Source organism: Labeo rohita, chromosome 16 (assembly GCF_022985175.1).
Source record: "Labeo rohita strain BAU-BD-2019 chromosome 16, IGBB_LRoh.1.0, whole genome shotgun sequence".
NCBI lineage: Eukaryota > Metazoa > Chordata > Actinopteri > Cypriniformes > Cyprinidae > Labeo > Labeo rohita.
The window spans coordinates 23,392,124-23,419,816 of NC_066884.1; the positions used below are offsets into that span (position 1 = coordinate 23,392,124).

Here is a 27,693-nt window from a genome sequence, read left to right on the forward strand (position 1 = left end):
CAGCTGGGACCAAAGCTTTAGCGTTTCCCCTTCTGCCTGAATTAGCAGCAGCAGCCCAGGAACGAATGAGACAAGGGCCTAATTCAGTTCCAAGGACATTGTACCCTTTGCACTCCTTATTGCATCTACAGGGAACATGGAAGTAGACGTGTTTGTCAATGGGTGAGTGCAGTCTCATGTAGCCTGACTTGTGGCATAAAAATCTGGTTTGCCTTGCAGCCTGTTTTGTCCCAAACCCACCTACTTAGGCTGAAGGCCAAAGTATACTTTGACGAAAGTATACTTATCTCTTAACGGCCCTCAAAACATGGCCATCTATTGTTGTTATGGTCTCCAGTAGTTTGTAGACTCTGACATTTCTTTGTGAAACAACAATCTGGGCCAGTGTTGCCACCTTGTGGACAAAAATAATTAAGTAAATAAATAAATAACAGTATGTGAGCCCAGTAGTGTGCTTAAATTCATAGTATTCGCTTTGTCCAGTCCAGGTCATTAACTGGTTGAGTTTGAATGTGAGACATTTATTAAAAGGATAGTTCACACCAAAATGAAAATTCTGTCATTAATTACCCACCCTCATGTCGTTCCAAACCCATTAGACCTTTGTTCATCTTCAGAAGACAAATTAAGATATTTTTAATGAAATCTGAGAGCTTTCTGACCCTGCATAGACAGCAACGTAACTATCACGTTCAAGGCCTTGTTGACACGAAAGAAGAGAAATTGCTGAATAAAGTTATTATTTTTGTTTTCTTTGCACACTAAAAGTATTCTAATAGCTTCATAATACGGTTGAACCACAGATGTCACACGGATCATTTTAACAATGCCCTTACCAGTGTTGGACATGTTACTTTAAAAATATAATTAGTTATAGTTACTAGTTACTTCTCACAAATAGTAACTGAGTTACATCATTATAAAAGTAACTAATTATCAGGGAAAGTAACTATTGTGTTACTTTAAAAAAAAAAAGTTCAATATGTCACATATGTCAAATAACTTGGATGCCCCCAATATTAAATATGTTAAATGAATCAAACATTGTACATCAATCTACACTATTTTAATGTTGCTGTGGGACAATGTGAGAGACATCTTCCAATGGCTAAATATCACATTATATTGTTTGAAACTGCAAAGTCTACTTTTATTTGTGTATAGTCATAATAACAACAAAACAATGTGCTTTTGTAAAGAAAATTAACAGGGTGTGCTCTCTGCCGTCTTGGTCTCTGTCACCTCTCTTTACAGACACGTAAATAAAACAACCTGAATCTCAGTGAATACCTGCCTCATAGACATGATAAAGATAAGTATAGAAAGCTTGAAAAATGTCTACTTTAAATGAAGTCACGTCGAAAACAAATATTCTCTGATAAAGTAATCCGTATGATACCAACGCAAGCTCTAGTTTTTCCCATCTAAACTTATTTCTAATGTAATCCTGCCCACGAGTGGCTCCGCTTTTCAAATTTTAAACATCCATGTGAGACATGCGGCATGAGCAAACGTGAATATTCATCAAGTCCATCTTGGCTACTTTACGTTTCTGGAAGAAGATGCACTGAGACAAATAAGCCAGAAATTACCTCAGAAGAAGAACGCAATGCAATGGAACGCGATGTGCAGCTAGGCAGGTCCTACGGCTAAGAGAGAGCCTACTCAGATAAAAACTGCTTCAGGAAGCTCAATTATAGTAACACCTAGGGATAGGCGATAAGGGCTTAAAAATGTATCACGATAATTTCTGGCATTATCGCAATAGCAATATCAATGACGATAATTCAGGGAATCCTGTTTCTTTAGAGAAAAGTATTATCTTTCCTATTTTTACCCAAAATATAGCATAACTGAGTACACACGTACAACATAATGACTGTCCAATTCACTTGAAGCCAGAGGGCGCCCTTGCACAGAAACTCCACATATGCTTAATAGCAGAAGCAATCCAGGAAATCACTAATCCAGTTATCACTGTAGCTGAATAAAACGCAGGCAGAGAAATTTTAACTGAGCAAACTTGACAATAAACATACGATTGCTGCAATATATGGTTTGTCTGTGTTCTTCAAGCAATCTTGGGTATTTTTATAAGGATAAAGTATATTTATAATCAGTGTTGGGGGTAACGCATTACAAGTAATGCAAGTTACATAGTAATATTACTTTTTCCAAGTAACCAGTAAAGTAATGCATCACTTTTTAATTGACAAGAAAATATCTGACTTTTTTTCAAATAAGTAACGCCAGTTACTTTCCCCCTATTTATTGATTAAAAGCTCTCCTGTCCCCATGTTGAGAGAAATCGGGAGGAAGATGTTAGTTCTAGAATAAATGTGAATGTGCATTAATTCATCTCACTCACAAAAAAACTGATTCAGTATTCCTCAAAATGAATAAAAACTAAGAAATTCAACTCAGAATATGACGCAAACCTGCAATAATTAAATATGTTTAATAATACAAATATCCTTTATGCATTTAATACCATTTTATTAACTGATGTCTTTGCTGCCGACATTTTTTTTTATCGCTGAAGAGTTCATATTTTTTCTTCTGTGGTCTACTGCATAGACGTGAATGTACTTTTCTCAAAGCCTGAGGCTTTTGGTGTGAAAAGGCTTTTATATTTGCCAAAAATAGAGCTTTTTATATTAAAAACAAACAAGAAAGCCCTGCCCAGATTCAAAAAGTAACGCAAAAGTAAAGTAACGCATTACTTTCCATAAAAAGTAACTAAGTAACGTAATTAGTTACTTTTTTAGGGAGTAACTATATATTGTAATGCATTAAAAGTAACTTTGCCCAACACTGTTTATAATGCAATACTAATTGACCTCATTCTGTGATATAAAGCCACGTCTGATCGCAAAAGGTTATTTCAAAACACTCCACTATGTTATGAAGTTAATTTAGAGAAAAAGCATGTCAATAAATGATATCTTTGTTGTAAACAGGCCCATACACACGCAAAACTGTGTAGCACACATGCTACTGTAGATTTTATTGTTATTATATCGGGAAGACTTATTCTTATCGTGGGGAATTTTTTTTTAATGGTATATCGCAAACGATAAGATATCACCCATCCCTAGTAACACCGCATTTTATGGTCAGTAAGGGTAACAGCGCTGTAACGGGGGAAACAGTAATTTGTTTATTTACTCGTTACTGACAAAAGTAATTCCGTTAGTAACACTGATTATTTATAACACCGTTATTCCCATCACTGGTCCTTACTACCTTTCAGGGCCTTAAATGTGTCAGTTGCATTGCTGAGGTAGAAACCTCTTGGATTTCATCAAAAATATCAGATTTTGTGTTCCGAAGATGAACGAACGTCTAAGCTGTTTGAAACGTCATGCGGGTGAGTAATTAATGACACAATTTTCATTTTTAGGTGAACTATCCCTTTAAGATAAACTAATCAGTGTAAAAAAAAATCTAAGCACATATACTGCACTGTAATTAAACTAGTTTAAACTTAAATGAGACTAATCTATATATTTGTCATAGATTTGATGTCTCTAAGCTGCCAGACTCATTATTTTGTCTTTCAAAGCAAGCAGTGTATCAACTCATTACCTTGTAAACATAATTTGTCTACTGACAGACTAATTCAAAAAAATGGTGCCTTTACTCTTGGAAGCTGAGTAAAGCCAGCCAAACAGACTGAAACTTGTTGATCACAGTCAGCGCTTGCCATTTTGGTGTTCAATATGCATCAGACAGTCAGTGAACGGAGTGGGTGGACTGTGGGAGTGCTGTCTGAGTCTGAGTCTAGAAAGTTTCCTTTAAAGATTTCTGTTCTATTGACAACCAGGAGGAGAAATACAACGATTTATTACACATACAGCAGGGTCCAAATGTTAGTTGAATAGCTGAATTGAGAAATGGAGTGTTTATTTGCTTTAGTGACAGCATGCACTGTTCATTTTACATCAGAAAATACTGAAACTGTGTTTTTCCAAGATTAAATTGGATTTTGAGTCACATTTTCATTTTGGCTGTCTGGATCCCACTATATGTGTATAGGTGTATGAAAAAGTTTGTCAATTTTCAATCACCTTGCCAAAGCTCCCTTTGCCCAGAACCATGAGGAAGTTGAAATCGTGCAGCCCAACTCGGCCTTTGCCTGTGTGCAGTACAGTGGGAGTCGGACTCAGAGCAGGCGGGGTCACAGTAGGAACAGGCGTCGTCACGGTAACAGGAGAAGGAGGAACAGAGGGCGTGAGAGCAGCATCTGGTACCTTCAGAAATTAGCAGAAAGACGGGATGAGAGAGAGACAGAGACAGAACACAAGAATAGTTTGTTTCATTAAAGAACTACACTGCCCTCCTGTGGATGTGTTAGGAAAATGACACAATTATGGTGCTCACTGAAGAAGGCTTGAGAATGTTGTCAGATTGAGATGACATTTACAGAATTTGTAGATGTGGCTGTTTGTGACTGTGTGGTGTCAAAAGGAACATTTGATTTTCGCTGGATGTGTTTATTTGTGGATCTGAGATGGCCTTAGGCTTCTACAGCACTCTCTTGGCTGAATATTGCATGTTGACACTTTTATCTAAAGTGACTTACAGTACATCTATTACAGGGATAATCTCCCCTGGAGCAAAATGGAGTAAAGTGCTTTGCTCAAGGGCACAGTGATGATGCTTTATGGATAGTCACTTGAAGATCTGAGCCAACAACTTTTCTGTTTTCCCCAGAACTTATTAATGGCACTGCAAAGTTGTAGGCTAGTTTTTATGTTAGGTAAAAAAAAAAAAAAAGTGTAACATGAAGACACTAAGTTTAAATTTGTTGAAATTCACAGAAGTAGTGACAGATGTATTCTTCTATATTGTAATGTACTGTACCTCCGAGCGATATAGAATATCAAAAACTTAGACTTTCAGTATCTACTGGCTGGATCAAGGTTGATGTTAATTAACAAATATGCTATTGTTATTAATTCATCTCAGTTAATAATACAATAACTATTGTTAGTTTAAAAAACTCAAAATATTAAAGATGTATTAGTGCATTGTAGAAATTAACATTAATAAATTAATTATTTCATTTTAGTAATTGTTCTAACTAGTGTTAATATATAGAATGTTATTATGTTTAAAATGTTTGTTTAAAAAGTAGCTGTATAGCTGGTCAGAACACTGATTACACACGCACACATGCACATTGGTTTTCATGTTTTATGGTGACATTCTATAGACATAATGGTTTTTATACTATACAAACTGTATTTTCTATCCCCTTACCCTAACCCTACCCATCACACAAAACTTTCTGCATTTGTAGATGTTCAAAAAAGATAACTCTGTATGATTTATAAACTGCTTTCCTCATGGGAACCAAAAAATGTTCCCACAAGGTCAAAATTTACTGATATTACTTAAGGGGGGGCATTTAGAGAATACCAGGACCACACACACAAAGGTATTACCAAGAATGTTACCAAAAATGAAATAATCAACCTTTGTTTAAAAATGAGTAAATCTGGTCGAATTATCCATGTACGGAAACACGCTTCCACTACTGAATAAAAAACAGAGCAAGGTAATTGCGAGTTCACACAATTCTGACTTTTTCTCGCAATTCAGGTTTTTTGTAGAATTGCGTAATACAAACTCGCAATTCTGACTTTTTTTTTTTCCCAAATTGCACGATAAACTCAGAATTGCGGGTAAGAATAGTGGGATTTAAAGTTGCAATTGTGAGAAATAAAGTCAGCATTGCAAGATAAATTGCATAATTCTAACTTTCTAGTTAGTTTGTTTCTCACAACTTTTTCTCAGAAGTGCGTGATATAAATTGTGAGTTACAAAGTAAGAATATCGGGATTTAAACTCGCAATTGCAAGAAATATAGTCAGAATAGCAAAGTTTCGTAATTCTTACTTTCTTGCAATTGCGAGATTGTACCTTGCAATTCCAAGAAAGTAAGAATTATGAATAATTCTGACTTTTTTCCTTGCAATTCTGACTTTTTCTAAAAATTGCATGATATAAACTCACAATTGCGAGAAATAAAGGCAGAATTGCAAGGTAAGTTGTGTAATTCTTACTTTCTTGCAATTGTAAGATTGTATCTCACAATTCTGACTTTTCTCTCAATTGCGAGTTTATATCTCGCAATTCAGACTCTTTTCTTGAAACTGCGTGATATAAACTCACAATTGTGAGTTATAAAGTAAGAATAGCGAGACTTAAACTCAGAGTTGCGATAAATAATACAAATAAGAGTTTATATCTTGCAGTTGTGTTTATGTCTCAAAATTCTGATTTTTTTCTCAGAATTGCGTGATATAAACCTGCAATTATGAGTTACAAAGTAAGATAGCAGAATTTAAACTTGCAATTGCAAGAAATAAAGTCAGAATTGCAGGATAAATTGCACAATTCTGACTTTTTTTTTGCAAATACGAGTTTGTATCACAGAATTGCATGATAAACTTGGAATTGTGAGTTATGAAGTCAGAATTGTGAATTATAAAATAAGAATAGCAGAATTCGTAATTGTGAGAAATAAATTCCAAAATAAATAGCTAAATTCTGACTTTCTCAGAAATGCAAGTTTGTATCTCGCAATTCTGACTTTTTTTTTTTAATCTTTTTTTAGATAGAAGTTTTTTTTCCCTCAGAACTGAGATATAAACTCGCAATTGTGAGTCATTAAGTCCAATTCTGAGGGGAAAAAAGACTGATATGTTTTAAAAATTACGAGTTTATATCTTATAATTCTGACTTAATAACTACCAATTGTGCGTAAACTCACAATTCTGAAAAAAAAAGACTAGATATAAAAGTTTTTTTATTGTGAGACAGAAAGAAAGTCTGAAATGTGACTTAGTTTCTCAGAATTGCGAGTTTATATCTTTTATTTTTTATTCAATGACGGAAATGAATTTCTATACAAATGGTCAACAGGAATTATTACAAATAGGAATAATAACAATAAAAGTGCACATGATATGAGATTACCTGCAGGTCTGGGTCAGGAACAGGGATGTTGTAATACTCTCCCTCATCCTGGTTGAGTAGTTTGAACCAGCCGCTGACTGAGCGTCTGAATATCTCACTAACGCCGAACGACAGAGCACCCATGAAGTCATTCCGTGAGGTCCGGTCCCAGTCCCACACCTCTACAGACAAACGCCTGTCCCACTGCCTCCCGCGCACTGAACTACACATAGACAAAAGGACAGAGATAGATGACCTATCATCCACTCAGAAAACCTTCACAATAGCACAGCAACTTCTGCATCATACGTGCATACAAAAACAAATAGACTCACAAGGTGAAGCTCTCGTTCCAGATAGGGTTGAGTGTAGAACGGATGGTTTTGGTTTTCTGTTTGCTCTGGCTCTTTGGATCAGGAATGAGTTTGAGCTTCACATAAGGGTCCGACAGGCCATTAGGGTCCATGGGTATCAGATTACGAGCTTCATGCACTAAAACATACATTACACATGGAGAATTAATTATGTGTGTTCATACATACCAGTATTGAATTACATTGCATGAATGCAGTAGAACAAAGTGAATATCTCTGTGGTTGTGCTGCTATGCTTTGTACAGTGAATGTGTTTTCAGCTGTATTGTTAAATTGACCTGTCAGAATGACATGCCGCTGGTTGCCTTTAAAAGAACAGCGGTGCATTTTAAATGCTCACATTCTCTGTAGAGCATTAGTAGTCTTCTCACTACTCATTAGTCTCTCTATGGTGGCGATGATCTAAGAGCCACAGGCTTAGTTAAGTTGACACAGTGCAGCTAATGCATTGTAATACAGTAGATTGTGTGTGTATAATTAGCCTTTTCCTCATGTACTGATGATGCTATATGCACACATTTCCCTCTGCTAGAGGAAAGTTGAGCTGGGCCATGCAGCTCATAATGCATCTCCAGTGTGCTTCCTTAAACAGCAAATTCTCTCTGTGAGCAAAGGAGTGATTCTTCACTAGGGTGTAAAAAGGGTAATCTTAATAAACATTACTTAGCACTTTCCACGAAGAGGATATAAAACAAGGGCAGGAATTTTATTGAATAAGTAGTTATTTTCATTTTCTTTGCGCACAAATAGTATTCTCGTAGCTTCATAACATTACAGTTGAAGCACTGATGTCACATGGACTGTTTTAACAATGTCCTTACTACCTTTCTGGGCCTTGAACGTGTCAGTTGCATTGCTGTCTGTGCAGGGTCAGAAAGCTCTCGGATTTCATCAAAAATTTCTTAATTTGTGTTCCGAAGATGAACGGTCTTACAGGTTTTTAAAGGGTAATTACCTTGAGTTACCAGAATTTTCATCTTTGGGTGAACTATGTCTTTAAGTTACAGTTGTGTTCACCTGTGACATATATGTCTTCTTTCTCTCCACGCACGGTCAGGCGAATCCGTCCTCTTTTCTCAGTGTGGTCTTGTCCACACAGGCTAGGGACGCTGTTCTCACAGCGCTTGTGTACATTCATGTCACAACCTCTCTCACACAGATACACAAACACACAAATACCACAAAAATAAAAGAGAGAGAAAGAGTGTGAGGAAAAAAAGACATATAATGTACTTAAAGGGATACACTGTGAAAAATAAAGGTGCTTCATGATGCCATAGAAAAACCCTTTTTGTCTAAATGGTTCCATAACGAACCTTTAACATCTGTGGTGAAAGAAGGTTCAGATTATAAAAAGGTAAGAAAGAGATGGTTCTTTAAAGAACTTTTGACTGAATGGTTCTTTGTGAAACCAAAATGGCATCGCTTGAAGAACCTTTTAAAGCACCTTTATTTTTAAGAGTGTAGTTGACCCTCATGTCGTTCCAAACCTGTATGAATGTCTTTTTTATGACGATATTTTGAAGTATATGGCTGTATTTTTTTCTCTAAATATCTTCTTTTGTGTTCGACCGAAGACAAACTTATACAGGGTTAAAAGACTTGAAGGTGAATAAATGATGACAGGATTTTCATTTTTGGGTGAGCTATCCGTTTAAAGTCTCCTGCTAGTGCAAAAGCAACAATTATGAACAGCAGTCTGCCTAATACTGTAAACCTTTAAATCTAATTTAAACAGTGTTAACAGCCATTGCAGTACATTGTGACTTACAAGACAACATGCTGAAACAGCAAGTGCTGTCAGCTGCCACTGCCTGCATTATTATTTTCTGAAAGTGTATCATGTCATGCAAATTATATTAGATGACATGGTTGTTATAGCATGGATTAAATGAGAGTTAAAGGGAATTAATTCAGTCTAATTTACAGTATGAGATATCTATTAAAAAGCCTGAAAAACATCACTCAAATAATTGAGTTACTTGAAATTGTGTTAAATTAATAACAGCGATCTTGATGATTGAGCTATGCTAATTTTGAATTGATACAATAGAAACTTAAACAGAGTGAAGATGTTATAAAAACTGTTATTTAAACTATACAAATGTTGTTCTTCACCATATTATATTTGAGCAAGAGACTTCCACAGACAATTTAATGAATGTTATTGTAACAATATTTCAAGTAACAGAAATTTAAAATCAATAAATATTCAAATTTACAATCATTTGTATATCATTCCACAGCCGGCAGGGTTATGCTGTAAATCTATAATATAATATATTATAATATACGGTCATACAATGAAAAACATTCAACAACATTATCTTATTTGAAATTCTGCTCTTTACTTAATCAAAACTGAACAGTCAAAATATTTGCAGAATTTTAGTATTATATTATATTATATTATATTATATTACATTATACCAGTCAAACGTTTTTGAACAATAAGATTTTTAATTTAATTAATTTTTTTTAAGAATTTTCTTCTACTCACAGCAAAATACAACAAAAGCAGTAATATTGTGAAATATGTTTTATTCCTGTGATCAAATCTAAATTTTCAGCATCAATACTCCAGACTTCAGTGTCACATGATCCTTCAGAAATAATTCTAATATGATTTGCTGTTCAAGAAACACTTATTATTATATGCATACATATATTAACACATATTATTATTATTTTTTTTATCAATGTTTAACATATATAACATAACAGCTGAGTAATTTTTTTAATGTTTCTTCGATGAATAGAAGAAATGACAGAAATTAACACTTTTATTTAGCAAGGATGCTTTAAATTGATCAAAAGTGTTGATAAAGATATTTATAATGTTACAAAGGATTTATATTTCAGATAAATGCTGTACTTCTGAACTTTCTATTCATCAAAGAAACCTGAAAGAACTCTACTCAGCTGTTTTCAACATAATAATTAATAATAATAATAATAATAATAATAATAATAATAATAATGTTTTTTGAGCAGTAAATCTGAATATTAGAATGATTTCTGAAGGATCATGTGACTGGAGTAATGATGCTAAAAATTCAGCTGAAATCACAGGAATAAATTACATATGAAAAAATATTCAAATACGAAACCGTTATTTTAAATAGTAAAAATATATCAAAATGTAACTGTTTTTGCTGTCCTTTGATCAAATAAACGCAGACTTGGCTTCTTTAAAAAAACATTAGAAATCTTCACAGTTCAAAAACTTTTGACTAGTAGTGTATTATATTATTATAAGTATGAGAAACAATAAAGTATACACTATACCATACTGTACCATACTGTAACTACTATGTTGTACGTTCGCAGTGTATCTTCATTTGGGTATTTATATACTGTGAAAAGACTCACTGGCACATTTCATGCCCTGATGTATGAGGCCGTAAAGCAGAGACCCGCAGTGATCACAGAACGTGGGACTGGAGTATGTATGTACTTTAAACTTGTGTTTGCTCTTGAGATCCTGGAGAGAGGGACAGAGAAAAACATTGTAGTCCTTTAATTATTTAATTGTTTAGTCCGCTGGCAAAAGCACTTTGATGCCATTTCATATTTAACACAGTGGGGCGCCATGCACACCCAGTTCTCAAAAAACGGGTTGGCCGTGGGAGAAAGAAAAAGAGATTTAAATGATGTGTCTGATAAGAAACCCTCTCATACTGTTCTTTGCTCTATAAATAGGACAATCTTTATGCACAGACACAGCAAGCATATGCACAAACAAACACAGATACTCTGCTTTCCCTCTGGTTCTCTCACTCTCTCTCTCTTTAAAGGTCCAGAGGAAAGGCTTCATTTTGAAGTGACTTTTTCACTGGGAGCCAATTAGCTAGGGCTATTTTGAGGATGAATGGTGGATGAATATATGAGTTCAGCTCAGCTGTGAAAACTGAATCCTCCTAAATGCCTAAACCCCCTCCACCCCACTCTGGTTTTTCTCTCTCCCCCTCATTCTCACTCTCTGCATGCTGCCTGCTCCTTTTCTTCATCCTCTGACAATCTTCCTCTCCACTTCTCATCCTCTCTGTCAGTCTGCCTCATCTGCTTTTCACACAGGCATCATTGTCTTGCCTTCCTTACGGCCTAGTCGCACATGCACAGCCGCACGCAAGCACTCCTCCCGTTCCTCATTTTACAACCATTTTATTTAGCGGCTTAGGAAAAAAATCTCATACAAAGTTGCAGCTATGCTCCTGAAAGAGACAGGGTGAAATAAAGACCGCAGCTCTGTTCAAAAACCTAGTATGTTGCCTTGCTGCCTACATAGGCAGCTGCTATTTAAGACAGCTCTTAACAAGTGACTGATCTGGAAAGCTTTACATGCCATGTGTCACAAAAACACTGCATAACACACTTAATTCCTATTCATTTCCATAGTGTTTCACATTAGCATGTTGCTAAGCTAACAGTGCGATATTCTAATAATTGAAGCATAAAATACATACGTTTTATTTTTAAAAAATCACGTTTTTTAATACTGAACTATTTTTTAAAAATTTTGTTGAATCATCCATATGATATAATATAATATAATATAATATAATATAATATAATATAATATAATATAATGTAATATAATATAATATAATATAATATAATATTTAACACAATTTTATTTGCAAGTCAAATACATAAATAAAACCACACCAAAAAACATTACTTTATTTAGGGGTTTTATTTATTTATTAATTTATCTATATTTCTTTTTATTTTGTATTATATTATATTATATTACATTATATTATAGCACAAACACAGATAGTGGGTAAAATAATCCATTTTCAATTATGCTGAACTATTTTCCATCAATATTTTTGGTGTTGAGCGAAATATAGGTTTATAAGCAACATTTATATAGTTATTCTAATAATTTAGGAATTTGAATTATTTTGAAGAATGTAATATAACATAATATAATATAATATAATATAATAATATAATATAATATAATATAATATAATATAATATAATATAATATAATAAATTTAACACAATTTTATTTCAAAGTCTGCCTTTTATGTAATTTCAAATGAACTGGAATGAAGGAATGAATAAATAAATAAATAAATAAATAAATAAAATGTATTTTTTTTTGTATTTAGTACATTAATATTTATTATATTATATTATATATTATATATTAGAAGCACAAACACAGATACTGGATAAAATAATCCATTTTTAATTATGCTGCACTATTTTTTATCAGTGCTTTTTTGTACTTAATGAAATATACAGTAGGTTTACAATTTAACATTTACAGTGGCATGCAAATGTTTGGGAACCCGTTGTAGAATCAGTAAAAATGTGAATAGTTTTAACAAAATAAAAGAGATCATACAAAATGTATGTTATTTTTTATTTAGTACTGTCCTGGGTTTTGTGTTTTGTGATGGTTGTTCATAAGTCCCTTGTTTGTTCTGAACAGTTAAACTGAGACCTGTTCTTAAGAAAAGTCCTTCTAAAAAGTTTTCTTTATAAAAAAAAAACTTCTTCATAAAACATCTTTTATGTAAAATATCTTACTCTGGACAGTACTAAATAGAAAATAACATGCATTTTGTATGATCTCTCTTATTTTGTTAAAATTATTCAGATTTTCATTCTACAAGGGGTTCCCAAATTTTCACATACCACTGTATCTCACTCCTTCATAATCATTGTTGCAATGCATTCTGGGAATGCAATCCTCACAAAAGATGTGGTGTCAAAAGAACATTTTTTTCTAGGCAGCAAAATTAAGTTGTCAGCCTTTGGATGTGGCCCATGATGCCTTTGATGAAAAGAGCTGCCTACGTAGGCTGCTAACTAGGATTTGGAACAATGGAAGAGTGTTACAATAAAGCCTCTTCCTTGCTTCTCTCAGATTCACACATATTCTAACACTCACTCTGCACTATGTGAGTGTGAGTAGCAGTGTAACACCATCATATCACATCCCCTGCACGTTTTATCATGCCGTAGCATGAATAAGAGAGAGCAAGAGAGAAAATTGATATTCTTTTTTCCTTTAAAGCCTCCCCTTTTAAAGAAGGTATGCAAGAGAGAGCAATAAAAGCCTCGTCAAGAAAAGGAAAAGATGAGTGTGACGGTGAGACCTACTTCCATATTGGCTTACTCAGCCAAAAAATAAATGGCTTGCCATGCAAAAATGTGAAAATGAAGAGGCAAGAGACAGATGGGGTATGGATGATACAGTGGAATAAAAGATGAACTGCGGTGATCATAGCGGAATATCAGGAAAGAAGAGTTATATGATGATCAAGCAAAAATAATGACAGGAAAAGAAATAATAGTGCTAAATGGCAAAAGGATGATATACTGTACAAATAAGGACAACACACACAGTACACAGAGTACAAGAGTACATACCTCTGCTTTGGGAGCAGTGATGGCTCCGGGACAGGTAAAAGTGACAAACTCATGACAGCGTTTGTGCACCACAAAACTGCAGACTAAAAAAAAACACATACCATATCCAGTCAAGTAATTCTGTCATATACAAGTCATGCACATCAAGATTTATTATGTTAAATGGTAGCAAACTATATTTCATCTGCTAATGGCTTATAGGAGCTTATTATACAATAGAAATGCTGGGTTTAGAATACGTAAAAATCAAAATTGGATTATTTTGACTTTAAATGTTTAACCCAACCTTCTGGGTAGTTTTATTTAAAGGGGTCCTATTATGCCCCTTTTTACAAAATGTAAGTCTCAGGTGTCCCCAGAATGTGTCAGAGAAATTTCAACTCAAAATACCCCAGAGATCATTATTATATCATTTTGAAAATGCCTATTTTGAGTGGAAGCAGAAACACTGTTTTCATGCGTGTCTCTTTAAATGCAAATGAGCTGCTGCTCCCCGCCCCCTTTTCCAGAACAGAGCTGTACCTCAAATACTTTGCCAAAAAACATCTGTTTGGTTTTGATTATCATGTCTGTTGTTGCTAGTGGTTTTCTAAGCGCTGATGCCTCTAATTATGTGTCTGATTTATAATTTATAACCAATTTTGGGTTCATTTTAAGCCAGCCATAAAGCCATTTTAAACAATAGTTGAGTTAAATAAATAACTGAGTTCAAAACAACCCAGTCGCTGGGTTTGTCCATATCTCACCCAGCGTTGGGTTGTTTTTAAGCAAGGAATTTTTTAGAGTGTACAAGATAAATTAATTCATTAATAATGAACAGATAATTTTTCAGAATTTAATCAGAAACATTACGGGCAAGACTTATTAAGCAGGGCAAATTAGAGCGAAAATGCAATTCCATAAAAACAATGAGAGTGTAAAATTCTGCAGATGGTCTACTGACAATCCTCAAATTAAAGAATAGGCCTACAGACACAGCCAGTTTATTTCCATAATGACCAACGCAGTCTACCAAGAGCAGCGCAATTTAGCATAGGGTCGTAAAGAGATGATGATAATCACATCGGTGCAAAATGTGTTAAGACATGCTTCTTTGGACTAACGCAAACCTCAGTAAATCACTCTGCATGATTTATTTAAATACTCTCCTCCTATAAATTTTGCTTCTGAAAGGGAAACTCCTACAAATGAATATGCAATCAGGTCAGCCGAAAAATAACTCTGTGCACACCTTTTCATTTCTAATGTTTCACTGTCTTCAGTAAATCCTGACTGTAGTTAGCAGGGTGTGGTGCAAGCTGTTAGTAAATCTGATCTTTATATTAATATATTATATTAATTTATATTACTTTATATTAATCATCTTAACCATGATCCAAAGAAACATGCTACATATAACATGAGGAGTTTTTGATTTAAATTAGATTGTATAATTACAACATTTTAAGCAAAAACAGAATAGTCTGACCTTAACTTTGTGATATTATACATAAAACATCTGAACAAAACTGAAACAGTGCAGGGTCCTTCATTGCTTTAAATAAGAATCCCCTGGTGTCATAATGCTGACGCAAAAGGCACTGGGAATTTTATCATCATTATTAAATTATATATTGGGTATTAATATTGCCATTATTGCATATATGTTGGGATGTGATTTTTCAGTGTAAACAGTTGCAAGTTGCAATATTTCATTATTTACACATTTACGAGCACGTAACCCAACCCCTGCCCCTAAACCTTCCATTTGTCAATAAAGCACAAGATATAACAGGCAAATACAGCTATAGTCATAACTTAATCAAAAAGTATTAATATTCCAAGTCTTCTGAGGCAAAATGATTGATTTGTGAGAGGAACAGACATGATCCGTCACTGTCTGCTGTAAAGCTCAGTCTGTTTGTGCTTAAATAAATTAATAAAATGCTGCCTGCCCGAAGAAGCGTTACGTCAGCCTTGGTTGTGAAATGCCATTGGCTCTTGTGTGTCTCATGGCCGACTGCATCATGCTAATGTTCGGGAGTATCTTTTTTGATGAATGAGATGTGAGCGCTAAAATAACGCAGTAAGGTCATTTTTAGCGATTAAATCCTTATGTCTTACTCTCTTTATCGCATAAAGATATTATATGGCTTCAGAAGACTCGGAATGCAACATGACTTTTGACACTGCTTTTATACTCGTTCATGGTTTCTGCAATAAATACCTGTGATTGTACTTATATTTGCCTGTTACCGGTTAAACAAAGCAGTGCTGCGCTTTTAAATATATATTAATATGCATTATATGGTGTTATTCCATGGTCTGTTTGAATACTGGATTACTAGAATACCTGTGCATTAAAACCGTTTAATGCACAGGTAGTTCCAAATCAGTTTAATCACCACTACGTTCATAAAATAACCATTTTATAAAAGCAATAAGCCCCGTAAAGCCATGGTTTACAGCAAATTTATAACAACTATGGGGGCCTGCTTTGCGTCGTTCCTAACAACGTCGTTCCTTAGCTGTTATAAATTCACTGTAAACCATGGCTTCTTGGGGCTTATTGCTTTATTTTGAAGTATTTAATTGTTGGTAGAAAAAGACAGGCAGACACAACACGTAGGTAACGCACACTCAACTGTCATCTCTCTCTTTCTCTCTTTCTCTCTCGATCGATAATTAATTGAAATAAATGCTATAATTCACTGAAATAAATGTGATTTGAGGCAGGCAGAATGCTAGAGCAAAACCTGCCGTAACTGACAGAAATAACTGTCATTTTTACCCATTTGGTCAAATATTGCGCTGCAAAGAGCAATGCTAGTTTTAACTTGTCTATAGCTTGGCAAATGACAATGGAATAAATGGGATAATCAACGGCTTGCTGTGCATTAAAAGATTTTAAATGCAGGACATGAAGGCAAAGAACCACCTGACGCAAAGTCAGATGTGTATGCAGTTAACAGGGATCTCCTCTTAATTAATGATGCTGTGTATGTTTCTTAGGCACTTGTACACTTTTTTTTTTTTTTTTTTTTTAAATTCATACCATTTGCGTAATTCAAACCAGTTTACCATTTTCAATACATTGGTTATTAATTGGATGGAGGTATATTGGAATGGGCTTGCAGCTAATTATAAGAAAGAGTTGGAGTTTAAAATGGCTAAATAGTAATATTTTAATGAAAAATAATGAAGTAATAAATGTAAAATAAATAAATAAATACGCATGGATGAATCGTTTACAATAAGATCAGTAACATGCTTATAGAAAGGGTGAATTGACTTTAAGTTTATAACTACGTTTTTGACTTTTTTAATACAGGACAGTACAGACAGCGGACAAAAAGTGAAGAAGTGAGAGAGATAGAGAGAGGGGAACGAGATCAGAAAGGACCACAAGCTGGGACTTGAACTTGGGTCAAAAAATGGCTTTGCTCAGACTTTGCTGTCTCAGCTCACCTATCGTCAAAGATGAATTGCTTCAGCAAATCTCTTTCAGGGCCATAACCACTATAGACACTGAGTGGGACATGTATTCCCCCAATATTCAGATTAAATTTCAATGAAAGAGGCCTACACTTTAAATTTGGCCCTCCTTAAATATTAAACATCTAGTTGCATAATAACTAACATTACTTATTTTATAAACAGAAAAGATAAGAAGTTCCAGACAGAATCAGTTATTTTGTGTTTTCTGCACTTGTCTGTGGAGTGTGAATAAATACATTGAAAGTGATTACCTTGACACTGGAATCCTTGCTTTCCAATTCCCCTGTAAAACATAAACAACAACTCACATCATGCCGTCTAATTATATTGTGTATAATTGCATAGATTTTTAGAAAAGAGGAGATCATAGAGAGCTGTAGTGTAGCGTATGTGTATGAGCAAAGAGGGCAAACATAAGACATAAGCTGCTGAGGCCCTGACAGATAAGGTAATTTCAAGAAATACTCATCCGACGGGCAATTTAAGTGCTCTTCAGTTCACCATAATAACAGGTTGCTCTGCTCCTGATATCTTTGCTATGCAAAACACAACTTAGCATAAATCCCTCAAGTGCTAAAATAAGATACTTTGACACCCAACACTTTGGGCATGATCTGCTCTGAAATGCATCTGAGTGTATATATGGCTCTTTAAGAGCGTCCTTCAGACCAGTCGATTCGGTTTGAGAGGTATGAACCATCAACATCAACATATACTCAGAAATATAGGTTGAGACAGGACAAGGGCAAAGAGGCAGAGAGATGGGAAAAGAGGATTCAAGTTAATAGGATTCAGCAGTGATTTATCTACTGTAGGGTTAGTTTAGGTAAATCTGGCTGCAGTCACACAGACATCTCAATGTCAAAAAATGGTTGAATTGACCTGAATTCACCCTACGAAACAAAATACTGTATTAAAAATATACTCAAAATATACAAAACCCTCTGAATGGTAGTGCAGCACAAAAAATTATTTTTTTAAATATCTACTTAAAAGATTTATTGGTAGTCAAAACACTGTCATATAGTAGTACTTTGAGTTTGTGAAAATCATGATGCTAAAACAACATACGAATGTACTTTACAATACTTTGGAAATGCTGCACTCCAATAGACGTAGCAATAAAACTTTGATGAATTGAAATGAAGGGACAGAATGAGAAACAGATGCATCTATCAGAAGCTATTTGAGTTTTACTAATGAACATGAGGTCTATAAGCGGGTAACGCATGGGCCATATGGTCGGCCGCAGTTCTATGCGGGTTCTGGGTTCTGTGGAGCTTGTGGTTAAATGGCAGCTCAAACAGAGAGGACTGCATAATTTAAGAGGCCCCTCAGGGCATGAGTTTTATGAGGCATGGAGGAAACTGAGAACAAGCGTGGTCATGTAACACAAGTGTGGGACAGTGTTCTTCTGCCCTCTCTGTGTATGTCAACGAAAGTGTACTCATTGTAAATGTCAACTGAGTTCTTCTGCCTTGTTTTCCAGTAAAACTATATAAATATTTATATAGGAATTAACTTCTTCACACAATTAACAATAGCATGTTAATAGCAATGTAATTGGAAGCATAAACCTGAGTAAAGGATTAGTTCACTTCCAGAATAAAAATTTCCTGATAATTTACTCACCCTCATGTTCATGTCTTTCTTTCTTCAGTTGACAAGAAATTAAAGTTTTTGAGGAAAACATTCCAGGATTTTTCTCCATATAGTGGACTTCAATGAGGATCAGTGGGTTGAAAGTCCATTTTGCAGTTTCAGTGCAGCTTCAAAAGTGCTCTACACGATCCCAGCTGAGAAATAAGGGTCTTATCTAGCGAAACAATCAGTCATTTTCTAAAGAAAATACAAATTTATATACTTTTTAACCACAAATGCTCATCTTGCACTAGCCCTGCGATGCACGTCTACAAATTCACGCATTACGTAATCAAGTTGGAAAGGTCACATGCGGTTAGTTATTCGTCTATTCTAACAGATAGTGTAAGGTGAAAAACTCCATCTCATTTTCTCCTCCATTTTCAAAATCGTCAATATCGTTGTTTTACATTTTTTTGCAAAGGGCGTTTGATTTTCTTTGCGTGTTTGCTTTGTAAACACATGTGACCTTTCCAACGTGATTATGTCGTTTGTGAAGTCAGAGCAAGACAAGCATTTATGGTTAAAAAGTATATAACATTTTTTTTTTAAAAAATGACCGATTGTTTTGCTAGACCCTTATTCATCGACTGGGATTGTGTAGAGCCCTTTGTAGCAGCATTGAAACTGCAATTTCGACCTTTAACCCATTGGCTCCCTTTGAAGTCCACTATATGGAGAAAAATCTTGGAATGTTTTCTTCAAAAACCTTAATTTCTTTTCAACTGAAGAAAGGAATACATGAACATCTTGGATGACATGGGGGTGAGTATCAAGAAAATTTTTATTCTGAAAGTGAACAAATCCTTTAAAGGAGTAGCTCACTTCCAGAGCAAAAATTTATAGTTAATATACTCACTCTGATGTCATCCAAGATGTTCATGTCTTTCTTTCTTCAGTCGTAAGAAAATTATGTTTTTTGAGGAAAACATTTCAGGATTTCTCTCCATATAATGGACTTCTATGGTGCCCACGAGTTTGAACTTCTAAAAATGCATTTTAAATGCCGCTTCAAAGGGCTCTAAACAATCCCAGCCGAATAAGAAGGGTCTTATCTAACGGTCATTCTATACTTTTTAACCTCAAATGCTTGTCTTGTCTAGCTCTGCCATGCGCATGCGTAGTCTGTGTAATCTGGGTCAATACAGTTAGGGTAGGTTGAAAAACTCCCATCTCGTTTTCTCCTTCAACTTCAAAAACGCCCTACATCGCTGTTTTACCTTTTTTGTAAAGGGCATTTGACCTTCTTGCCACTTTCACTTTGCAAACACTGGTTCGATACTTCTGCAGTGATTTTGAAGTTGGAGGAGAAAATGAGATAGAAATTTTTCAGCCTACCCTAACTGTATTGAACAAATGCACAGTACACGCAAAGCTAGACAAGACAACAAATTAAGGTTAAAAAATTATATACATTTTTATTTTTTAGGAAATGACTGATCGTTTTGCTAGATAAGACCCTTCTTCCTCATCTGGGATTGTTTGAATCTGCATTTAAACTGCATTTTGGACGTTCAAACTCGTGGGCACCATAGAAGTCCATTATATGGAGATAATTCCTGAAATGCTTTGCTCAAAAAAAAAAAAAAAAAAAAAAAAAAATTGTTACGACTGAAGAAAGAAAGACATGAACATCTTGGATGATAATGGGGTTAGTACATTATCTCTAAATTTTTGTTCTGGAAGTGAACTACTCCTTTTATAGTTTTATTTAGATCTAAATGTATGGTCTATGGTCTAGCATTGATAAATCACATTGATCAAAAGTGGCAGTAAAGTGATGGACGTTACAAAAAAAAAATTCTATTTATCAAGGAATGCTGAAAAAAAAAAAAAAAAAAAAAAAAAAAAAACATTTTCCACAAAAATATTATGTAGCACAGCTTTTTTTCAACACTTAATAGGAAATGATTCTTGAGCACTAAATCAGCATATCAGAATGATTTCTAAAGGAACGTGTGACACTGAAGACTATTCAGTTGTACCATCACAGGAATAAATTATACACAAATTAAAAACATACCACATTTGAAAACAGCTATTTGAAATGTGAATAATATTTCATTAACATGAGTGCAAGTAGCAATAGATTTTATTTAAACTAATTGAAAAATAGCATATTTTCCTAGCGATAGATGCTATTTACACTAAGTGAAAACAGCATTTTTTCCCTTAGCGATATGCAATTTACACTAAGTGCATATTCTAGTTACACTATATAAAAATAGCAGTATTTTCTTTGCAGTAATATTAGTTAGATGCTATTTATACTACTTGGTGCAAGTGGCAGATATTTGCACATCATTATAAAACAGCATGCAATAATAATGTATTGAGTGTAAATTATTGTTTTTATTAAAATAATAAATGGATGCCACCATACTGGGACAGCAAAGTCTTCCCTACACCTACTCCTACCCCTAACCGATAAACACCCGTTAGGCACTTTATTTTCCACTTTTTGATTATTTCCTTCATTTTATTGAAATTCAATGCCTTTTCACATATCATTAAATCTGATATGTGATGTGAAAAGGGAGAAGAAAGAGTTCAGCAAAAGGATTCAAACTCGTGACATTTGTGTCAAAACGTCTCCGCTGCACACTTTACCACTTTTGTAATGTTGACTAGCCCATTCACATGTTGGTGGGCAGAGTTAGTGTAAATAGCCACTCTGTTTTAAACATTTTACTGAACCAAAACTTTTGAACAGTAGTGTAGTACAAATTTTTTTTAAGGAAAATAAGTAAAAAATTATTTAAAAATAGATGCTCAACGCTTGCTCAAAAAATGTGGTCTTTTAAATAGAAAATAATGATGTAGTGTAATGGCTAACTGTATTTGAAGAAGCTACAGAATATAACAATTCAGTATAAACTACAAAGTACATGACAAGGCCAGAACATTATTGAGAGTGAGTTATGATATGAATCACAATTTGGGCAGTAAGATTTTAGGACTAAATCAATACATAAATGCAGTCCAGTGTAAAGGTTAAGGTAAAAGTATGGGTTTACAGCGTAATAATGTTAGGAGTTATAGATGTGGCCAGCAGTGATAAAAGTGTGAAGTACCAGATGAAGTCAGTGCAGTGGCTGCAGAAAGTAGGCTGCTTGAAGAATCGGGCTGTGAACTGGTGGTCCTTCACTTCAATGACCCTCTTGTGCTTGAGAGCTCCCTTCCTCTGGAAGACCGGCAGCCTGGGGGGAGGAGAAAGAGGAGAGGGGAGCGGGGAGGAGGAGGGAGATGGGGAGGACAGGGCCAGGGGAGACAGAGATGGAGACGGAGAGACCGGGGTAGACATGCTACCGGTTGGGTTGGAGAGAACAAGACACCGAGAAGAAGACTGGGAGAAGGATGGACGGGTTATGCAAGCGAGGGGTTAAAGACCAACGAGAGGATTTATAAACGTCTGGGAGAAAACAAACGTCTGGTAAACCACAGATCAATCGTAAGGGGTTACGTGGAACGTAAAGGAAGGAATTCAATAGGATGTGATGGCAGTTCGGTTTGTGATGTTGAGGAAATGAAAGGAAGAGATTCCCAGGAGGAGGAAAGGGAGGGTGAGAAACAGAGAGTGAAATAGAGGTTAATACACACTCTAAGAGAAACTTCCACTGGGACTTCAAAACGCATAGCGATTAGTGTACCTTCTGCCCTACTTCAAACACACACACACACACACACACACACACACCCTACATTCTCCATGTCAACCAGATTCCCACCACCTGCTTGTCCACATTTTCTGCAAGCTCATTGTCTCCCTACATTGTTTTTAATACAATTTATTAAATCCATAATATAATATCAAATTGTTTATATTGTTTTTGTGATTTTATAGTCTCAGTATTGTGGAATTTTAATTAAATAATAAAAAAACAATAAATGTTTATATATGTTAAACTTATTATTATACAGTACTTATGTTATATTTTGTGATATCACTAAAATAATATTAGAAATATATAAAAATATTTTAAAAACACTGTCTCTCTACATTGTTCTTTATACAATAATATAATATAATATAATATAATTTTATGTTTTTTTTATATGGTTTTTGTCATTTTATAGTTTCAGTATAGTAGGGTTCAATTGTGGAATTCTAATTAAAATGAAAAAAAAGTTTATATATAGTATAAAAAACAACAAAAAAAGTTGTTTCATCTTAAAGTAAGTGTACGTGCTGCCTTAAAATTTTAAGTTTAGTCAACATGAAATGTTAAGTTCTACTATATGAAAACATGGACATTTGAGTTGAGTAAACTTAACAGTTTAAGGCAGCATGAACACTTACTTTTTTAAGTTGAAACAACTTTTTTAAAGTTGTTTTTTTTCACAGTGTGTGTGTGTGTGTATATATATATATATATATATATAATACAGTACTTGTGTTGGATTTTATAATGTCACTAAAATAATACTGCTATATAAAAATATTTTGAAATCACTGTCTCCTTACATTGTTCTTTATACAATTTATTAATATAATATAATATAATATAATATAATATAATATAATATAATATAATATAATATAATATAATATCATTTTTTTATATTGTTTTTGTCTTTTTATAGTTTCAGTATTGTGGGACTCTAATTAAAATGAAATATATATATATATATATTATAAAATACATCAAACTTATTATTATACAGTACTGGTGTTAGGTTTTATAATATCACTAAAAATATTACTAGAAATATTAAAACAAAATCACTGTCTCCCTACACTATTTTTTTCTACAATTTATTAAATCTATAATAAATATAATAACTTTGATGAACTTTTTTTTGATCCACTTTAAATGTTGATTACTGTATACTATAAAAATAAAATATAATATAATATAATATAATATAATATAATATAATATAATATAATATAATATAATATAATATAATTTGTATATGTTTTTGTATTTTTTTTATAGTTTCAGTGTAGTAGGGGTTCAATTGTGGAATTCTAAATAAAATGAAAAAAACAAAACAATAAATGTTTATACATATTATACATTATTATATATATATATATGTTCTTCAAAAGCAATAAACTAGGTATACAACTGAAGATTTGTGATATAGAATGATTGCTGTTTTTTGGCTGATTTGAGGTCAGTCAGACAGTCAAGTGGTGTGCTTTAGGATCGATCAGACTCACATTAATAAAACAGAAAGCATCAAGAAAAGCTGAAATGAATGATGACACAGGATCAAATCAAACAGGAAACGACACTGAACAAATGGTCGTCACGTTAATTAAAAAACAGATCTACAGAGCTGGAGACTGAGGGGAGGAAATACAAAGAATTTAGGACATCCACCAACGAGTGACACAGACTACATTTATAAAGAAAGAAAGAAAGAAAGAGAACAACAGATACCTGTAAATGTGGCAGTATGGTTTCTCCTCTTCCTCCCCTCTCTCTACCTCTCACTTCCTTTCAAGACTTGTTATTCTATGCAATCAATCCCTGGCTCATAAAAAAGTAAAAAAAAAAAAAAAAAAGAGACAACCTCACCGAACAGAAGCTCTACAAAAGAGGAAACGCACCTGAAAAAAGAATCAAAGCCCAAAAAGGAAATAAAGAATGAAGGGAAGGATGATACAGCAGCTTTCCAGGAAAGACAGAAGAAGGAGGAGTGTACGGCCGTATATCCCTTTATCCAACAGAGAGTATAGAGGGGGTGAGGAAAAGAGGCGATTTTCACTTTCCAAGATTGATTCTGTTTTTACCAACAGAAAGAGGGGATGAACTGAAGTGAGACAGAGAGAGATAGAGAGAGAGAGGGAGAGAGAGAGTAGAGAAGGAGGGAGTAGATGAAGAGAAATAGGCAGCAATTCATTTTTGAAATCTGGGTTACCCCTCTCTAGAGAGTAAAAAGAGAGACAGATGATGGGAGGGTGAGGAAAGAGGACAGAGAGAGAGAGAAAGAGAGGGAGATGTTGGCCAGCAGCTCGCTCATCCTCGGTCAGCCAGTACAGAAAGGGTTGAAAGAAATCTGATCAGTGATCAATAATCAGCTTTGGTCTGTAACACTGCCAGTCTCAATCTATAAAAGTGTTTCGACAGACGGGTGTCTTGGCAGCCATGTTGTTCATACGTAAGGACTCAGAGGCTTGATCGACAGCTCCAGTGAACCAACAAGAATGAGGCAGGAAGTTCAGCATTCCTGAAAAGAGAAACATATAACATTAAACTGCAAGTAATGGTGGTTAATCTCCTTATGCAGGTAAAAAAGTCACCTTCATTCAAACTGAGCATGTGACCCTGGAAGCCAATTTCACAAAAAAAAAAAATAATGAAAATAATTATAAATGCTAATATAAAATGTTTGCATTTATGTCACTCAAAAATGATATAATATACAAATGTACAATGCCGTTCAAAAATTTGGGATGAGTAAGACTCGTAATGTTTTTTTTTCTCTTATACACATCAAGGCTGCATTTATTTGATCCAAAAAAAAAAAAAAAAAAAAAAAAAAAATATATATATATATATATATACATAATATATATATTATGGCATGCCGTTCAGGAAATAATTATATTTATAGTATGAAGTTTGAGTATATGGAACAAAACTCTGAATATATATATATAATGAAAATCTGAGTATATGAAATGAAAGTCTGAATATATGGAATGAAAGTCTGAATATATGGAAGGAAAGTATGAATATATAAAATGAATGTCTGAATATATGGAATGAAAGTCAGAATATATAGAATGAAAGTCAGAATATATGGAATAAAAGTCAGAATATATATATAGAATCAAAGTCTGTATATATGGAATGAAACTGAATATATAGAATAAAAGTCAGAATATATAGAATGCAAGTCAGAATATTTGGAATGAAAGTCTGAATATATAAAATGAAAGTCAGAATATATATAGAATAAAAGTCTGAATATATGGAATAAATGTCTGAATATATAAGATGAATGTCTGAATTTATGGAGCAAAATTTGTAGCTATTGAAGGAAATCTGATGCATTAAGAATGTTGCAATAATGGAAATATGATCCTCAAGATGATGTGATATAGACTCCAAACTGCACTGTAAAAAAAAACAAAAAAAAAAAAAATGTTAGAAGTATTTAAGTGACAACTGGAATATTTTAGTTGACTTAGTTTTTTTTTTTTTTTTTTAAACAGTGTGTTTGTGTTGTTTGGAGTATGACCAGCTGCTGCTGCAAAAAAAGTCTTGTAGTTCAACAAAATATTGGAAAATTTCTGGGAATGACATTTTAAATGAATCACAATTCAAAAGCCTATTGCTCTGATAATGATAAAGCAAGCTATACATTATTCAGTGAGAATTGTTTAATTTGCACTTTCTTTCCATATATTCACACTTTCACATACATTCAGACTTTTATTCCATATATTCAGAATTTCATTCTATATATTCAGATTTTCATTCCATATATTCAGACTTTCATTCCATATATTCAGACTTTCATTCCTATATATATTCAGACTTTCATTCCATATATTCAGACTTTGATTCTATATATATTCAGACTTTCATTCCATATATTCAGACTTTGAGATTCTATATATATATATTCAGACTTTCATTCCATATATTCAGACTTTGATTCTATATATATTCAGACTTTCATTCCATATATTCAGAATTTAATTCTATATATTCAGACTTTCATTCCATATATTTAGACTTTCATTCCATATATTCAGACTTTTATTCCATATATTCAGACTTTCATTCCATATATTTAGACTTTCATTCCATATATTCAGACTTTTATTCCATATATTCAGAATTTCATTCCATATATTCAGACTTTGATTCTATATATATTTTTTCAGCCTTTCATTCCATATATTCGGAGTTTCATTCCATATATTCGGAGTTTCATTCCATACACTCAAACTTCATATTATAAATATAATTATTTCCTGAATGGCATTCCAAAATATATATATATATATATATATATATATATATATATGTGGTTTCTATTTTAATATACTTTAAATTATAATTTATTCCTGTGATGCAAAGCTGAATTTTCATCAGCCATTACTCCAGTCTTAAGTGTTACATGATCCTTCAGAAATCATTTTAATATGCTGATTTATTATTATAATTATCTATGTTGGCAACAGTTGTCTGCCAAATATTTTTTGGAACCTGTGATTATTCAAATATAAATCTTGTCTAACAACATAATTCTTTGCTATCACTTTTTATTAATTTAACACATCCTTGCTCAATAAAAGTATTAATTTCTTAAAAAAAAAAAAGAATAAAAATTAACTGATCCCAAACTTTTAAACGATAGTATATATTGTTAGAGAACATTTCTATTTTAAATAAATTCTGTTCGTATATATATATATAACCATTAAATTTGGCAATAAGATTTATTTAGCTATTTATTTATGAAAACAATACTTTTATTCAGAAAGCATGCATTAAGTTGACCAAAAGTGATAGTAAAGACTATTTTTACACACACACAAAATATATAAATATATACATTTTTAAATTCATGATTTCCACAAAAATATTGCATATCACAACTGTTTACAACAATGAAAATAATAAGAAATGTTTCTTACGCACCAAAACAGCTTATTACAATGACTTTTGAAGGATCATGTGACCCTGAAGACTAGAGAAATGATGATGAAAATTCAGCTTTGCCATCACAGAAATGACATTTTAAAATAGAAAATAAAATTTAAAATTGTAATAATATCAGTGTTATAATAATATTTTAATTACTTTCACAATAACATTTTTACTGATTTTTTTTTTTACTGAATTTTTGATCAAATAAATGCATAAATCCAGCC

At 33.4% G+C, this 27,693-nt stretch overlaps 1 protein-coding gene across 2 annotated transcripts in view; it reads right to left on the reverse strand.

Annotated features, from left to right (window-relative positions):
* The window catches only part of prkcg (protein kinase C, gamma), a 39,876-nt gene extending 14,942 nt beyond the window's left edge, over positions 1 to 24,934 (reverse strand). Inside the window, exons 1-9 of one of the 2 annotated variants that reach the window (XM_051131855.1) lie at positions 24,412 to 24,934; positions 21,926 to 22,197; positions 17,462 to 17,493; positions 13,734 to 13,816; positions 10,713 to 10,824; positions 8,358 to 8,486; positions 7,302 to 7,458; positions 6,988 to 7,189; positions 4,071 to 4,253 (exon numbers count right to left, since the gene is read on the reverse strand). In XM_051131855.1, coding sequence (XP_050987812.1) covers positions 4,071 to 4,253; positions 6,988 to 7,189; positions 7,302 to 7,458; positions 8,358 to 8,486; positions 10,713 to 10,824; positions 13,734 to 13,816; positions 17,462 to 17,493; positions 21,926 to 22,155 — 1,128 coding nt within the window. In that variant the 5' untranslated portion in view covers positions 22,156 to 22,197; positions 24,412 to 24,934. Of the gene's footprint in view, positions 1 to 4,070; positions 4,254 to 6,987; positions 7,190 to 7,301; positions 7,459 to 8,357; positions 8,487 to 10,712; positions 10,825 to 13,733; positions 13,817 to 17,461; positions 17,494 to 21,925; positions 22,282 to 24,241 lie in introns of both variants that reach the window. The other variant, XM_051131854.1, reaches the window with a different exon arrangement.
* Between the last annotated feature and the right edge of the window lie 2,759 nt (positions 24,935 to 27,693).